The 18,834-nt window shown below is 36.3% G+C and overlaps 1 protein-coding gene across 7 annotated transcripts in view; it reads right to left on the reverse strand.

Moving 5' to 3' along the window:
- GRID2 (glutamate ionotropic receptor delta type subunit 2) overlaps window positions 1-18,834 on the reverse strand; it is a 726,503-nt gene that overhangs the window by 198,835 nt on the left and 508,834 nt on the right. For all 7 annotated transcript variants that reach the window (XR_011337353.1, XR_011337352.1, XR_011337351.1 and 4 more), the window contains exon 8: window positions 11,893-12,012. Coding sequence is in view for 2 of the 7 variants with exons in the window: in XM_069855621.1 (XP_069711722.1) it covers window positions 11,893-12,012 (120 nt within the window). In the remaining 5 variants the exon portion in view is untranslated. The remainder of the gene's footprint in view (window positions 1-11,892; window positions 12,013-18,834) is intronic.

An 18,834-nucleotide genomic window follows, 5' to 3' on the forward strand; every position in this document is an offset into this window, starting at 1 on the left:
GTAGACCCCTTCTGGAATAAACTGGAATTTCACCCAGTGACACTGTGAACAGAACTGTTCCAACAGTGAACTGGATCTACTCTTTAATTCAAAGCTTTAACTATCCCTCCTGTAACCATTTCTAAGCAGTTTTTTTCCAGCGTGCAAAAGAACCTTTCATGCATTTTATGCCATTGCCTACATGCCTGCAGCAAAGGATGGAAATTCTCAGACACTACTCTTTGCTAGTGCAGCATTACTTTGCAAGACAAAGTAGACTCACATAATCTCCAATGTCAATTCAAAGGAAAAAAAAAAAATGAACGAAGCAGCAAGAAACATACACCTAGCAGCATGCCTGGATGACTGGTCCAGGGACTGCAAGGCAGGGTAGTTATTGCAGAGGTAAGATGACTAGGAAGAAGAGAACTCTTAATGTATATAGGAATGGATACAAGAAAAAAGAGTTTATAAAACTGTTTAAACTCTATGGTGTGAGTGGGACTGATATTCCCTTGAAGTAGTTAACAAATATTTTAACAACAATGCATTAATTGGCACTGTTCCAGAGAGTGACAAGTGTGGTTTAATTATCATAGAATAGTTTGGGTTGGAAGGGACCTTAAAGATCATCTATTTCCAACCCCCCTGCCATGGGCAGGGACACCTCCCACCAGACCAGGCTGCCCAAGGCCACATCTAACCTGGTCTTGAACACCTCCAGAGATGGGGCAGCCACAGCTTCCCTGGGCAACCTGTGCCAGTGCCTTGCTACTCTCATAATGAAATTCTTCTTTTTGTCTAGATATAGAATGGATTTATGCTATTTAACTAGATCTTAACTAAAATATTTCTTCTCTTATTTCATATGTTTATGTCAAGTATAAGTCACAAGTAATATAATACACAGCTTAAAATAAACCAACTAAAGAGATATCAGACGTGCACGTTCAATGGGGAAATCACACATTTTATCAGTAGTTAATAAATTTAGAGAGCTAATAGTACCTGAGCACTAATTCAGAATACTAATAAGTTTAAAATACTGAAACATTCCAGAGCCAAACTGATTAAAAGTACCAATACCAAGGCTTTAAAATATAATCTATTATTTTTAAAAGCAATCAAGTTATAATGAAAAATCATTAGAGATGCATACAAACAGCACATTGCATGAAAATATTCATATAGAACATTTATGGATCATTATTAATGTACCTCATTAGAATGCACTATTAAAATAAGATTTTTATGAGCTCTAAGTACATTAGGGTTTGTTTTTTTTTAAAAAAAACCCAACCCACAACAAACACAAACAACACACAAACCATCAAACCAAAAAAAGCAAATCCAGCACTTCAGACTAATAACTTTATGACTAGATAAGGTGGAGAAGAAGCCTGTTCCACATGGATCAGGAAAATGAAGCAAAGATGTGAGTAGATCTGAGGTTCAAGGGAGACCATGAGGAAGCAAAGATGGAAGGAATATAAAGCTGCAAAACAGTAGATAAATGAATTGGAAGCACTGCTGAAGATAATATACATAAAGGGTGGCATGCTGCCCAGGGAGGTGGTTGAGTCACCTTCCCTGGAGGTGTTTAAAGGATGGGTGGATGAGGTGCTGAGGGGCATGGTTTAGTGTTTGATAGGAATGGTTGGACTCGATGATCCAGCGGGTCTTTTCCAACCTAGTGATTCTATGATTACCACAGGAGAGCAGGGTGTGGCAGTAACAACTCTGGCAATATCTGCAGTAACACTGGGATTGCTCATGAAAGAGCATATGGCTCAGACATAGCAAAACAATCCTTATTTCTTGCTCTAACCATGGCTCAGCTCCTAATCTCTGGGTTTGCTTTGGCTTCTTTACCTATCTCTCCTAGACAGAAATGTTGGATAAGTCCATGAAAAATAAGGGGGTTTATTTCCAGGGGCTTAAGGGAGACACCATGTACTGTACCATGTATTTTATTCTCAATGTCTATTTCTGCTGTCTGCAAATATGATAAGGTTATTAGTTACAGCTAGTAGGTTATTAGTATAAATCCAAATGTTACCAACTTCTATTTGGTTTTTTTTTAAATCAAACATACCAGTTTCGATACATCACATTTTTCTAAACAAAATCATAAAATGCTTTATACATACAACAAAAATTAAAGTTAATCTGAGCTCAAATTTCAATAGAAAACTTTCTGCAATCTATTCCATCCTACCCTTTTCTGTTTACACAAGAAAAATATTCCATCCACTGCTATGCTTGAGAAAGAAATGGCTGTATTCATTTTCACAGGTTTTGAGAAATGGAGAGAAGTATTGTTGCAAGTAATGTTCCAGCAGACATCTCCCACAGATGCCAGACACACCTTGCCAAAGTCCTTAAAACATAATATTAGCCCTCATTTACTTATAGCCTAAAGAGTTTCAAAGCCTTGTTAGTGCTTACCATTTCCTGAAAACCTTTCTTTTTCAGAAAATGATGTTCTATCTAATTAAATTCAATCTGTTTACAGAGATGAAACTGAAAAGTATTTGAGACTTAATACATCAATTTTTCAGTTACTTCTGCTGCGTACTTTAAAGCAGAAATACACCATGAAGACCGAGAATATTTATTATTAACTTTTATTGTAACTTACCTTTTGATTAAGGCATTATATAATAACTTTAGAACAGGTAAAAATCTAAGCATGGTAATTTTAAGGCTGAATCATAAAAATATTTCAACTTCTATAATAATAATGAAATTATTATTATAGGAATAATAATAATACAAAATCATTATTACTGCAATAATGAAATGCCCTGCATTTTCATTAGGTTCAATTACCAGTTTCACACTCAGCTTATGACTTAGCCAGCTGATCCTCTAGATCCCACAGCCTTTGAAGGAAGGATTAAAAGAATTAAACATTTGGGTATGGGTTCTCCCTAATTTAATAGAAAGTGACCCCGAGTATTCTATGGCTACAGAAGCAAATGTCATTGGGCTGATCAGGGCTGCTTACCACACTGCAGGAAAATAACGCCTACAGCTGTCAACAAAAGAACATTCGGCATCATGCTTAATGAAATACAGTCTTTCTACAAAAAAGAAAAAAGCCAAAAAAAACGAACAAAAAACCCATCACCCCCCACCACTACTGAGCCCACACTCCCCTCCACTTAAAAACCAAACCAAACCAAAAACAAACCTGAAACCCAAACCAACTTGTCTTCATGTGCGCTATACAGAAACATTCAGTATCTAATGAGACTCTTCTCATATTTTCCTGTGAATAGGCTAACTTGGAACAAAGAATTCTTACTATGGAAGAAGACTGTCCTGCCTACTTTAAAATTTTCTACTAGTAAAGTTTTGATCAATGTGAGACTTCCAGGCCTCTCAGAGGTAACACAGGAGCTCATTCAACATTTATCAGCCTCCAGGACAACCCAGCTTTGAAGAAGTCCCTCACATAATGTACAAATTCGAAACAACTTATTGCAAGATTGGACCAGATGATCTTTGCAGTTCAGCCTGTGCAGTTCTACAATTCTATGACTCCTTGTTGTGGGAAGACATGGTTGGCAGGACATAGAAAGCCACCTAACCGTGTCAATCTTGGCCTCTGGTTCGTGAAGGAAAAAAAAAAGTTTATCAAGTCTTGTGAAATCTTTGTAGATCTACTTCCACATATTATGGACTAAGATCTGTGTTACAACCCTCAGATATATCAGCCTTCTCAATGTTGTGCATTGAGATCTTAATTCTGAGAATTGAACAATACCCTTCACCACCCTGGAAAGCTAAAGCTAAATGACCCATTTCCTACTAACATCTTTTCATGCCCCTGTTAAAAGCAGCAGCTCAATTTTTTAACATTCCTCTCTCCTGTCTACATGGTTTTCCAATTAATATTAATTTTTGACTAGGATACCCACTTTGCATTAAAATTTGGATGGAATTATTTAACTTACTGAAGATGCAGTTATTATCTCTCTCTTCACATGATAAATTGGCTACAACACCCCCTCCTTTTGGATTAATGGATGATTAAGCACACTTACTACTTCTTCCTACTACTGGAAAATGTATGTTTGTTCCAGTTACAAGTATTTGTGAAATGAAGCCATTTTCATCAGATGATAGCTTTGATTGAAACCAAAACAATTCTAAAGAGCAAAAGACAAGCACTGAAAAATTTTGAATGCTTTAATTCTGAAATGCACCTATAATTCATTGAGAATCCCCACCTTAAAACAAGTAATTCCAAGTTGAGTAGTGTTTTATCCCATTAATTTCAAGGATGATGAACCACATTCTTTAAGTAGCAGCCACTGAGTGCTCCCTTAAAGGTGAAGAGTAGTCCCTAATGGGATTTCCAAAATTGCACAGAAGCATTACTGCCTGAGAGGTCAATGAAGCATTAAGTCCATTCTTAAATCATAACAGTTCCTTCTGACATTATTCAAAATGTCACTTTCGAGGCACTTCAAAGTTCCCAAGCACTTCAGATCTCTGAAGTGAGTTACAAAGCTAATTTGCTCAGTTAAAGTATTTGAGGATAAAAATTCACCACAACTTGCCAGCCAGTTCTGCAGATCCATGTTCACTTGGAGGCTTTCACAGTTACTCAAGCAGAAGATAAAGCCATGTAACTATAGTAAAGATATTTCAAAAGTGGCTCAACCAATCATAATGAAAACCGTAAAGGGTTACTAATTGCAAATATCAAGTTTGGAAAAACAAAATTGATATAATCCTTTGGTCTGGTTGACTTGCAGCCAGATGCAAGCAGTTCACAGAGAAGAAAAAAAATAAAAGAAAAATGTCCAACACATACTAATCAACATATATATTAACCTTACCAACATTCAAATCCAAATTCTCTTTCCCACTATTGTAATTAAAAAACCACCATGCTATTTCTGCTATTCAATTTTTTTCAGGACAAAAAAAATCTCTGCTGCAAAAAAGAAATGAATGAGTTTGCTATCATTCATTTTACTTCTGCCCATTTTGAAACACAGAAAAATCCCATGGGAGTCTTTGTGGTTAAGCTCTTGCCCAGCAGAATCGACAGAAAAGTTACAATTCCTAGCTTTTTAAAAATTGTTATCATTTGACTGATATTTCTTGCGCTTCCATTGTCATAACAAAATATTAAAGGAAATTAAAAGCACAATTTTGAAAGTGTAAAATATTTCTCCTGTTCTTTGCTGCCAAGACAGTGGCATTTTTGACAGGAGATGGGTAAACAGTAACCTCTTATCTTGATGAAAATAATTAATAAAACTAATGAAATTATATAATTTAAAGTGCATAAAAAAGATTTGTCTCTTTCTAATGAATGCAGTCAGTGATCACTGGCAATTCTCAAGCCTGTAAAATCAGCTTCATACGTTCATATCAGTTTTAAAAAGAATGGAAATTCTGAGCAAGAGATATGGACTCATCTCTGCAAAACTGCCAAGAGAAATGTTACAGGAGTCCCAAAGAGAACTTTTCTTTGACATCAGTGCTTCTCCCCAGGGTCCACTGTATCCTCGCCTCTTGACACCCTGCATTTTCCTCTTTTCCTCACTGTTTCAAATGCAGGAGCAAACCCCTACTCACTCCAGAATGCTGCAGTTACTCAGATGCTTGAAAGATTTTCTGGGGGGTTCAAATCCCCTTCCTCTAGCCCTATAAATGTCACTGCTAAAACCCATCCCACCCACCTTCTGAAAACAGAACAAACCTGTATCATAATTATTTGAATTGAATTTTAACCCAGGAACTTAAACCTTCTTCTAGACCATGAAATCTGGACACCCACTTGTCTTACTTGTCTTACTGCCTAATAATCTTTCTGTTTCACAACAAGTCCTGCTATGTGCAAATGTTTGGGCATTCCAGCACTCAGCAGACATAGCTGTGCTCCTTCTAAGGAAAAACAAGTGGTATCATATGTTTCTGTTCCACTGTGTTTGCCTTCACTTTGTGGGCATTAGTTTTGACTTTGAGTTCTGGGTGATTTTGCTCATAAACCCGATTCTGGCTCTCACGTATTCCTGGTGGATGTCCTACTCCACAGATGAATAACTAATGAGGAATGGGTTGCTCATAATGCTGCCTGCAGCAGCAGACCTTGTCTGCATTTATTAATGATCACTGGAAGAACTTGAACCTTGGTCTACCACATTCCTGTGGCAGCATCTATTAAGCCACCAAATCTATCTCTAGCTTCTTTACTTTTCACTTGTTATGAACATTGAAATACTCATTCAGTCAAACAGCCCAAGGTCAGGGCAGGCACCTGAAGTGTCTAGCACCAAGATCTAGATTTCCCTTCTCCCTCTCTATGATGCAAAGTGTCCAAAACCTGACAAATTCTCCAAATGGTGCACTATCCATTGCTTTGAGTCATTCTATCTCTCTTCCGGCAATCTTAGATTTTAAAAGAAAACACTTTATTTGGAAGAGAGGGGTTTTTTTAACTTTTAAATCTTTTAAAATTCAAGAATACACTTAGGGATAGAGGCATTTTTTCTATTTTCCACTGAACTCAAATATGCATTTAGTTTGACTTTTAAGCTAAACATTAGTGCAGTTTCAAGTTAGTTGTCTACTAACACTACTTATATTGTGTTAATATGCAAATTCCCAACACTTTCCAGCCCAATTATATTCTACTGAAATTTCACAAAAGATTTGCAGAAGCCAGAAGAAAGAATCAGTCACCTTACCTTTATCTATTGCATAGCACTAAATAAAGAAAGGAAATCATACTCTTCAGCAGATTTAAGTACTGTACTGAACTGGAACAGCACGTCCCAGTTCACCAAGGTACTTAATTACCTCTTTATCTTTAGTACTAAGTAGTTTATTTCATTTCTAGCAGTCTGCTTATGTATTTAAAGTTGCTTTAGAGAGAGTATTGTGTTAGTACTATGCCAGGTCCACCTTTTCTATCAACACTGCAGGCAAAGCAGTCAGACACAGTGACATTTATTTTCAACTCACTGGAAAATACACCATGAATAATGCCTCTGTAAATTTCAAGTATATCTTGCAGTCACATGGTAAATTGCATGTCAGTCTTTAGAAACAGCTAAAACAGATCACAGCTTAAAGTACCAGGTGCTGAGATATATATATACACACACACACGTATATAGACGTTTTAAAAATCACATTATAGAGCTCTATCTTTGATCATGATCACAAAGGGAACAGGTGAACCCATCATTCACCTCGAGCAGCTAACCAAGAAGAAACTATTCTGTCCACTATTGGTTATTTTAAATAGTGTTAGTTAGTAAGTGTTAGCAAAGCTGTATAACTTCTCTTTTTACGTAATGAAGCAAAAGGTAATAAGAGATAAAAGATGCAAAAAGTAAGTTTTAGCTTTGTAAGAAGAGATAGCAACTTCCCCCAAGATCACAAAATACACTCGTAATATATATTGCCTTGTGATGCAGATGTAAAAAAATGAAGTTAAGAAAGCAATGCCACTATTGTAAACAATAACTGTTCTCACATGAAGTGGAACTAGCAATTCTTTCACTAGAATGAAAATAAAAAATGCCATACAACTTTCCCATCTCTGAACAAATTACACAATTACAGAACATTCCACGTAACCGTTAATAATCCGTGAAATAAAAACCTGCACTCAACAAGGAAGGTCCTGCTATTTGCACTAGCAGAAGGAGAGAGGAACAATACATTTGACAGGCACCACAGCCAAAGGCCTCCAATCACACTAACATGAAATGGTTAGCACTACAGAAATTCCTCAGATTAAAATAGATAACATTTCTTCCTTAAGGTCATCACATTAAAATTTGATACAGTACAGAGCCCTACAAATCCTACAGGGTAAATGTGGAGGTCTCAAAGCATACTGGGTTCCTAGGTGCCTCGGCCAGGATGTTTTCTTGCATGTCCAAGGCTCTTTCCTTGCTCCAAGGCATCTCTAGGTGTCCTAAATGCAAAGAAAGCCTTTACATGGACAACCGGGTGCAGAGGGGAAGAGAGGTAAGCACCTAGCACATCATCTTGCTCCCTGACTGGGAGGAAAAGACAGAAACCATCTTCAGAAGAGGAGAGAAATGCACAGGAGGTGAACGTGTGCTAACAGAGATATGGAAACAGAACAAAATGCACCATGATCTTCAAATGTCCACATATGGTAAGAAAAACAATGTGGGAACAGAAAGAAAGTCCTTTAAACTTCAAAAGGTGTAGAACAGAGCCTTTGAGGATGAGCCCATTCTGAATTACAAGCAGCACTGGAAGAAATATGAAAACCACTTTATTTTTGTAGTGCTGTTCTGTATACTACCAAGATACCATGATACAAGACAGTACTCCTCTCAGCTATCAACTCCCTTTTGTTCGTTTGTTTGTTCAATGGTTATTCAAAGGAATGGCAGCTTTTATTTCAACAGTATAGATAAAAAGCATTGCACTGAAATTTAAATGTTGAAGAATACATACTCAAATGTCAAATACCAACAGACAAATACCTACACAGCAATGTCAGAAATACACCCATTTCTCCCACTGAATATAACTATATCTGCACAAACACAAGCCACAACATGTGTAAAAGTTTCAGCAGTTCCTTTGGGATGGTAACACCACTGGTGCCAATAAAAGCAGTATCTGGCAGCAATCTTACTGTATGACTCCAAGTATTCAACTCTGGCAACACATATAGCCTAAGGTGATGGACAGAATTTACAGACATAACAGTACAAAATTTGTATTTCAAGCAAATCTCACACTTGAATTTGCTAATTTTTCACTAGATGAAGGACCTAAGCACAACGAATTTCCACACAAATGCTCTCACTGCTTTCCAGGCATGACAGTAGCTCATAGAAGGTGAAGGAGAGGGCTTGCAGACAGTTTCTTCTAGATGAATGACTTAATTTGGCCAATAAAACCAATCAAAACCATGAATTCTTGGTGTTTCCTGTTTGCTTTTTTTGAATACTAGGAATATTAACCTGTGAATACAAATAAGCTTTTCAAATGTAACTAAATTACGCTGGAACCCAAACTGAACTGACTTCAAGCAGAATTTGGGCTCTTGAGAAATTCAAGAGCATTTGAGAATTTTACCTCCCTTAATTAAAGGCAATTGATTGTTCCTCAAGGGGAAAAAAACACAGATTCTTTACATACTCGACTTGACCTTTTGGTCCCAATGACTTCAATAGGCCTTTTGTCATGATTTCACCCTTCATTATCTCCTATAAAAGTACTTGGAAATATGTTAATTAGGGAAGATGAATTTTTTTCAGAAATTTCAGTCTTTCTGCTAGTTGCAGCTGCTTCCACTAGAGCTGAGAAATATAAATGGTTAGGTAGTTTGGTAGCTAGGCCCCTAAATACATGAAAATCTGAAGTGCACTTTAATTAGTGTAGCTAACGAAAATGTATCTGACTCCCTGTAATTATTGCAATTTGCTTCCAACACTAGTGGCTCATATACTGTAAAGTAAAACCTAACCAAAGACAAAATATGTGAAAGTTTGCCAAAAGAGTAAAACCTACATAAGGCATTTTCCCCTCAAAAATTGCCTTTTTCTCTGATGTAAGTGTTTTAGGATCCCCCCAACTTCTTTTTTTAACTTTGTGACATTGATTATAAATACTGTATTTATTTTAAATCCTGTTATTATTCAGGCTAGTGTAAAAAATACCATAATTAGAATTATTTTAATTTCTTTTTGAAAGACGCTTCCAAGAACAATTATCAAAGTCTCACAATCTATACAGAGATTTCTTTCTAAAGAAAGTTTCTTTCTCTACATCAGGATTACTTTTAAAGCTTTCTAAGGATCACTGAATGCTGTTTAGAAAAAGAAATGGAACAAATTAAACCTGGTCTTCTCTGGACACCTTATACATTTCAACCAGCTGCAGAACATCACACAACTCTAAGGACAGACTTCTACAGTGCAACTTTCAGCGGCAAAATTTTTTTTATATTTAATTATAAACATTCATCTTGCCAAATAAAAAATTACAAACTTCCTGTACCTTACTTTTTGATTTTGTTTTTCTTCTGAACAATGTCTTGTGACACTGAGTTTCATGGTCTAATTATAGTCTGTGCAAAACACCATTTCCTTTGACCAACTTAAAATCTGTTTCCTTTCAAAGACACTGAATGTCTCTTTGTCCTTGAACTATGGTGAAGAGTAACAAGGAAGGTTCAAAAAGGCTGTTTGGAGTATCTCATTGTTTTGCACAACTTATGCGTGCTCATGGTCATTAATCTTTTCTTCAAATTAAACTGCACCATAGTTTAAATTTGCACTATAAATCTAAAAGGTACTGTTGGAAAAGAATTAGAAGGGGTAGGAAATCTTTTTATACTTCTATATTTGCTAGACCTTTCTGCTGGTCTCTTTCTTTTCTATTTTTTTTTTTTTTGAAATAGAAGAACACAATTTAATGTTTCACTCTGGCATTAACTCAGACAGCCCTGAAGTCAAAAAACAGCTAAGCTAACCAAATAAACTAAATTAAATTAAGAGATACAGATTTGTCGTAGGATGTCGTAGCAACTATTCTTTAGTTGCTCTAAAGAATAAAAAGCTTCTCAATGCATAGCATGGAAAATAAATCAAGTCAAAATACGCTGAAACAGATTGAATTTACAGGTGAGGAAATAGGAATTCATCCAATATTCTGGTCATCTACACACTTTGAGAAGCACACCTACAAATATCAACAAGATCCAATTGTGTTCAGTTTCCAAAGCATCTTTTCTGCTTAAGATGACACAACTATAGGCATGTGTGTACATTATGGTATTGACAACAGATGAAACAGCAGAAATGGAATAACAATTCCAATGAATAGCAGAGAAGAAATTTCAAGAGTTTAGACACTTTTAACTTCTTATTTCTCTCTCCTTTCTTTCAGAGCACTTATCTGTTACTGTAGAAGGCATGCAGACAAATTATATACTTCATCAAGTAGTGACGCCTGGAAACAGTCTACGTATGTTAAGATAACTTTGTCACTTGATTTCAGACAATCTCCTCAGGCTCCTCACATATAGAAAACCAGCATGATTTGTTACACTGAATAGAGATCTTGATATATTTCAGGAGGTCTGTCACTGAAGGAGAACTGCTGCTGGACAAGACTATTAGTCTTTGTTTTCCTTAAGAAGTACCATATAATTTTTGCTAATTTTGCCATCCCAGGCAGGCAGTTATCCAAAGTTAAGGATATGCATTGCAAATAGAGACCTGCTTCCACCATTCCTTACACAGGATTTAAGTTTACTTTTACAGAGTAGCAAAACTGAAATAGCAAGTAATTTTCTGGAGACATAACATTTCCTCAAACAATCGAAGTTCAAGTATTTGGCCCATGTCTGGCAGTTGAATACATAACTTTACACTTATTCTGTAAAACTTAACTTCTACTAAAGCATTTCATGACGACAAGAGAGTATAGAACTTTTTTTCTATGCTACAGCAGATTTCAGCTTTCTGCAGTTATGAATTTTAATCATCTAATGGTTGCAGCATCCCATTTTGACAATAAGTATCAAGTACTAATTGAGGTGCCTTAAACATAATTCACTGTAAAATTTGGTATTTTGGAAATGAGTTGCAAGGGTCACAAAACAACAGCTTTCACTGGTCATTTTGGACAGTCAACCAACAACTTAACACATTCTGTATTACAAACACCACTTTGATCAACACAACCTACTGCAAGGTCTCTTTGCAATAATAAAATAGATGGGTATCTAGAAGTTCAAGACTTTCCTCCCATTTCTTATTCCTCTTAACAATACACAACTACACATTATCTGTCATCAAACACTTTTCTATTAACATGGAACACAAGAAAACTTTCAAAAGAATTAGTAAAAACAGCCTCTTGTTTGCATATAGGTAGCCTCACCTTGCGGATGCCTCTACCGAGATCTTCTCCATAATTTGTCCCCAAAATTTCAAAATGGACATTGGGATTCCCACCATTTTCTGCAAATTCCAGTTCTCCAGTTAAGCCATTTACTCCACCCTATTGGAAAAAAAGGAGAACAGAGTGAAAACTCATAAGTAGATGAGTATAATAAATTTTTATTTCTCCAAGGGATTTGTGCACTTATTTGGCAGAATACATACAGGACTGCCAGAATTAGGACAGTTTTCCACAGACTACATTCCCCTAAAAATTCTGAAGCCTAAATTGTTCCTTCATCATTTCAGTTCTTCACAGAAAAATTGAACTCAGCAATGCTAAGCAGTTGCAGTACAAGCAATAGTCTTACTCTTAGCATATTTGCACTCCAGTTTTCGTTCTTTGACCCATCAGCATATAGGGATAGACAATTGAGCCCCATTTAAACAAAACAAACCAAAACAATGTTTTGTGACTGATTTTAGTGGAAGCAAAACTAAAGACAAATACTTAAAAGAAATAGCACAAAAATTACGTTTGTTTGTTGATTTTTGTTTCCCTGTCCCCTCAATGTTTCTCACCCAAAAGAGATTTCCACATAAGGTCAGGTTGAGTTTGGGATACGGTTAGGTATTTTTTGAGGCCAACATAAGTGATCTGCACAAATAAAAAGGGGCTTTTCTAGTTGAATACAGCAATTTTTCTGTTTCCCTCCACAGCTTCTCTACTACTAAGAAGGCACAAGATGAACTATAACGCAGCATATTTTTCAAGCTAGCTTTTACTTTTTTACATCTTTGTCAGAAGGGGTTAAAATACTAAAGATGAAACAGTGAATATTTACTATAAAGAATCAGAGTTGAAAGCTGAAACATGCTACAGCAATATTCAAAATTCATCATGACACACATTTCATCTTTACATAAGAACTGTAAAATCAAGAGAGCTATGTTAAATGTATACACTGAAAATCTTTAGCCTCTAAAACCTTCAGTTTTCAGATTCAGGGAAAATTAGATATTTAACCCACTCCCTCAAAAAACTTGAACAACATTTTAAATATGTGCAAGAAAAAAACTCTGCCTCTGGTATAAAACCATATGAAATGCATAGATTTTCTTCAAAACAAAAGGCAATAGTCCTGCAGTTGTGATTGCTCTTTCAGTTAAGAGCTTTATTATCTAAACTGATAAACATGGAAAATCAACTCTTGCAATATGAACTACCAAGATACGCACATGAGCCTTGCTGAATGGTAATTTTAAGATTTTTCTCACATCTTCAGTCAAAACATTAATATGATTACAATAAAAATAAGGAAGTTGATCATTGCAGAAATACCTTTAAAACTTGCTTGCGACTACTACAGGCTAGTATTGTCAGGGAATAATATATAAACATTTAATTAAACGACATTTTCAGTTAAAAATAAGATAATACTTTGTGTGTATATATATTTAAATATTTTTCATCTTTTCTATAATATATTTTTTAAGAGATACTAGAATAAAAATTTTTAAAAAGGAGGGGGTAGGGGGTTGTGTGGGAAACAACACACTGATTAAGGGTACATCTGCACAGCCATTTGCAGGATGACTCCAGATGATCTTGCCCCCTGTGAGAGCCAGACAGGCAATTTTGATGCATGTCGCTATGGTTAGCATGACACTGAGGTTATTTATTAGCTTGAGCACAATCCTGTAATAATCACACCATTATGGCTTTTAGATTGGGGTTAGCACATCTCTGGCTGGTTCAGAGTAAAGACAGAGTGAGCTTGTGTTTAGCCACAAAATTTTTTGAACATGTCCTTAGGTAAATAACTGAGTTTCTCGAACATTTTTTTTCTGCTAACTTAAATCTGACTACATCCTACTAAGTCCTGCACAGTGCCAAGGTCTCACCACATATTGCTTTTATTACATTATACTTCATATTTCCTATATTGCTTCCTATAACATTTCCCCCTAGAACAAGGGGAATTAAACCTGTGGATCTGAGGCAGGTGAAGTATGAAAATTAATTAAACTGTTATAGACCACCTGAGCTGCACCATGATTTCAAATAAGTCAAACAAGGTCTACAAAATGGAAGGGAATGCTCCAGAGCAAATTGATAAAGGAAAAGAAATATTCAGCAACAAAAAAACATAGATGCTTTGTACAGCAGAAAGTGCTTTTTCTTTTCCTTATTTTGTGACAAAGTAGTTTTAAAATTGGAACATTCAATGTAGAAAATTAAAGTGACTATTTTCCACAGTATTCCCAATAATTTATGGGACGTGAAGATAGAACTGTATCTAAAATATAAACAATTGAGAATCGAGACAGGAATTTAAAATTTTAGTTAACTTTATTTTTAATAATCTTTGTCCTTATTTGAGTAAACATGATTAAAAAAAATCATTTAAAGATGTATTTCAACTCAGCTACATCTGAAATAATGAAACCCACTTTTTAAGAAAACATAGGATTCCTTGAAAATACATGGCCCCTAATGCACAGAACACGTTAACAGATTTACCCACCGTATTTTGGAATTGGACCTCAATCCAAAACCATTGTGTAAGTTTATTTACCTTGATTTTTAAATGGTTGCCACTGTTGGGGCAAGATACAAACTGTAAATCTAGTAGCTATTTTTATTTGTCTGAAATCCAGTGGTAACCATAACAACAATTTTTCTCATTCATCTATTTTGGCAATGCTTTGAAAATTTCTCATGTAACAGTGTCTTTGATAAGCGCTTTCTTTCTTGAGATGACTGTGTACATCTGCAAACAGTGCAAAAAGAGCTCAGATTGGATGGGAACGCTCCTGGCTTGGAATGGGCAGAAGTGAAAGACAAAACAGTGAAGAACTGACCATATAATACCAACAACATTACTAAATCTGATAGGAAACTTCCTGGAGATTCAGATGCCTCCTCCCTAACAGGGACCTTCCTTGCAGGACCTGCAGCCCAGACTGTCATTGCTCTTTACTAGTTCTCATTGTCCCATGCAGCCTTTTTACAAGCCTTACATGAGACTGTTCTATTGCTTAGGGCTGATGGAGAGGGGCAGTGTGTTGCCTAGGAAGAGTTTCAGGACACCGCTCCAATTTTTCTGCACATTCTTTCACAGTGTGGAACCTTTTGAAACACTTACTTGATTTATGGCATGTGTTTTATCCCTCTGCTGATGCATAGTGGAAGGAAATCACAGAGGAAATGGCCATCTGTACTACAACTACTGATCTAGTAACTTCCTGATGAGATTTTTCCAAGTTATTTTACTGTTAATTATGAAAATAGGTAAGAGTCAAAGAAATTTTTCATTCCATTTAACTTACAGAAACAATGCATTTGGGGGAAAATGAAGACAAATTTATTATCAACTCTCTCAAATTCCTCCAAGGTTGAGCTGCAACCATGGAATTTCCTGACACATTTAAAACTGAAGAGTGAAATGTCAGTTGTTAGAACAAAAATGTTTTACTTAAGTTTCTGATGACTGTTCTGGGCTTTGCAGAGCTGTTATATAGCTTGGCAATGTGGTTAAAGCCTACTTGAGACCTGTCTAGACTGGCAAGATAAACTACAGTTTATATATGCTTAGGCACTACTACACTCTAAGTCCCTGAAGAAAGCACTGTTTACCTAGCAGTCAGGACCTCACTTGGGAATGTCAATTTGCCAATCATCAGTTATAAAATATAGTACTTGATTGCACAGTTCCTGTTCAAACTTCCTTGTTCTTTTTTTCTTCAAAATATAGTTGTATTCACACACTAGCTGTTTTGCAATTAAGGAAAAAAACAAAAGTGGTTACAGGCAGAAAAAAATGCTGTAAGCGTTAAATACGAGTTTCATATTTTATATTTTAAAAAAAGCTGGTATCAAAACCATTGTGGAGTTTTCAACTCAAGACACCATTTTTAGCTTCTCATGAAGAGAGTCTAATCTACTACTTGAAAAACAACTTGGCATCTTTTTCTCATATCACCACTGAACATTACTGACATTTCTGAGACCAGAACTAGTTGACAATTCCTCCTATGATTCATGAAACAGCACTAGGTACAGCTCATTTTCCAGAAAGGAATAGGCTCTATGCTGCTGCTAGCACTAAAAATTCGCTGTTTGTCAGTAAGCTAAACAAATGTGACTGGGAAGAAATCAGGTAAGCATGAGAGAAGATATATGCAGTAACTTGATGCCATTTTTCTGAGTCGATCCTCCATACAATCCTACTTACATTTATTTTCAGGCGATTCGGGAAGATTAATTTTTCCAACAGTAGAATTATTTTCTAGCAAGACTTATTTTTCTCATTCTGTAATAGCTTTACTGAGAAATAAGTGACTGAGCATGTATTTGGGGATAGTTCCTATTACAGAAGTGAATTTAGAAGTAATTGCTAGAGCTGGCCAAATTCATTAGAAGGATTGTATTTCCTGATGAATTTAACTATGTATTCAGTTCCAGAATGGGCAGAAACAGATATCATATTTTAATAATTTAAATGTTTGTTTCAGGGTTTATCCAATCCGCTGAATTCACACAGGAAAAAAAAAAGAAAAAGAACTTTTGGAGTTGTTTGTACAAATAGCGACACAGGAATCAAATGTCTAAAAGCAAGAAGTAACAAATGACAACAGGGAATGATTCAGACAGCTATTTTGCCATTTCAAGAAAAGTTTGAAAGTAATTCCCCACTCTCTCCTATTAGCTCATTAATCATAAAGTAATTAGTTTATTTACTGCCAGCGTCCTCCTATTTTTAACAAGTGCTGCTGCAGGTAGAACACCAGCATTCCTTTCTCTTACTTTCTTCAGTGTGTAGCTTTACAGAGATTTCCCATCTCTTTTCTTATTTCCCCTCAAGAAATCAAAGATTCCCTCTGCAGCTGAAACACTGCTAGATATTGCTGTTTCTGGATCTCTGATTCTGCAAGATAGATTTTCTTCTAAAAAAGCTTCCCCTAGAACTCATTTTTCTGCTTTTTTAGCTGCAAGATCTCAGTTATGCATAGAAATAGCTGGCAACATCAACACCACTTTGCTGCTGCCAGGAGAACAGTTACTTCAGTTACCAGTCCTTTTTTAAGGCAAGCAGGCTGGAAATAGGTCTCTCTTCCTTAACTCCTTCCCCATCCCACACTTGGCTACAATCAGACTCTCGCTGGAACAACACTGAGGTGAGAAACAATCTGGGAGAAGATAGTGATTCCATCTCTGCAATACAGGATGTTATGAAGGCAGAGCTAAAGCTGTGCAGAAGACACAAGTTCTTTTTCAAACAGCATTTAAGAAATCTCAGAATGTATCTTCACCCTGAACTACAATCTTATGATTCTGTTATATGCTACATCTTTGAAACAGTGATGATGGCAAAATGAAAATGCAGAACTTCTTCTCCAGAAACTATTTAAATACCATGTGGTAACTCTTCCCTGTTTTCTTCAAAAATTAAGGAAAATTGGTATGTTTTTGAAAAAAAACCTGTTTTATTTCAGTTAGTTTTAGAGGATGTTCCAAGATGACAGGAGAGAAAAGGTCACTAAACTAAAAAAAAAAAACCAACAAGATGGCAAATGGAAGCATTCTCAAGAAGATAGATGAAGTGGGGTTTTTTTATTTTTCCTTTCATTACTTTTTAATTTTATTGTTTTTCTGATACCTCATCAGGCGTTCAAAAGTACATAGCTGTGACCTTTCTACATAAGTGCTTTAGTGAAGCAAAAGGTAAAGTAGACCTCAAAACTAAAGCAGAATTCCTCTTTCTTGTGCTATTCCAGCTCTTAGCTGCAAGCTTTCTTCTACCTAGGAACTGAAATGTTACAGACATATACACAGAGGAAATTTCTGTTTTTCATTTCAGATTAAATTTTCACTTTCAGTTTTACAATGTTACTGTATTTGGATTGCTTAATTTACACTAATAAAAGGGCTTCTTACTAAAGATGTCTAATTAAAATAGCAGAAAACCCCTTCTTAGCTGCACATCTAGGGGATTTCACAGAATCACAGAATCATTAGGTTGGAAAACACCTTTACGATCATAAACTCCAACCGTACCTGTCCACTACTAAATCATATCCCTAAGCACCTCATCTACCTGCTTTTTAAATACCTCCAGGGATGATGACTCAACCATCTCCCTGAGCAGCCTCTGCCAGTGCTTGATAATCCTTTCTGTGAAGAAATTTTTCGTAACGTCCAATCTAAACTTCCCCTGATACAGCTAGATGCCATTCCCTCTTGTCCTATCACCTATCACATGGGAGAAGAAAACAACACCCACCTCTCTACAACCTCCTTTCAGGTAGTTGTAGAGAGCAATGAGGTCTCCCCTCAGCCTCCTCTTCTCCAGGCTAAACAACCCCAGCTCCCTCAGCCGCTCCTTGTAAGACTTGTTCTCCAGCCCCTTCACCAGCTTCATTGCTCTTCTGTGGACACACTCCAGGACTTCAATGTCTTTCTTATAGTGAGGGGCCCAGAACTGAACACAGGATTTGAAGTGCCACCTCACCAGTGCAGAGTGCAGAGGGAAAATCATTTCCCTAATCCTACTGGCCACGCTGTTTCTGATACAAGCCAAGATGCCATTGCCCTTATTGGCCACCTGGGCACACTGCTCACTCATGTGAGCCTGAAACACAGCTTAAATGTGAATTTGAAATTGTTCTGGTATGTTAAGAGCAATACAGTTTAGAGACCCTTAAAGACATATCCTGCCCCCAAAATAAGAAATGTGTCCTGGATTGTCCTTGCAGTCCCATGACTTCAAACTATTAAAATGGAAAGTGTGGATGATCACCAAAGAAAGGCTTGAAATGTTATTTTGGAGCTAATGCAAACTGACCTGTGACTGGGGAAAAAACAAGCAGTGCTCAAAAGAGCCTTACATTTTGCCTGTATGATCATACTTTCTGGTGTAGTTAAAGACCTAATGCAGGA

The sequence above is a fragment of the Phaenicophaeus curvirostris genome, chromosome 4 (genome assembly GCF_032191515.1).
Source record: "Phaenicophaeus curvirostris isolate KB17595 chromosome 4, BPBGC_Pcur_1.0, whole genome shotgun sequence".
Lineage (NCBI taxonomy): Eukaryota > Metazoa > Chordata > Aves > Cuculiformes > Cuculidae > Phaenicophaeus > Phaenicophaeus curvirostris.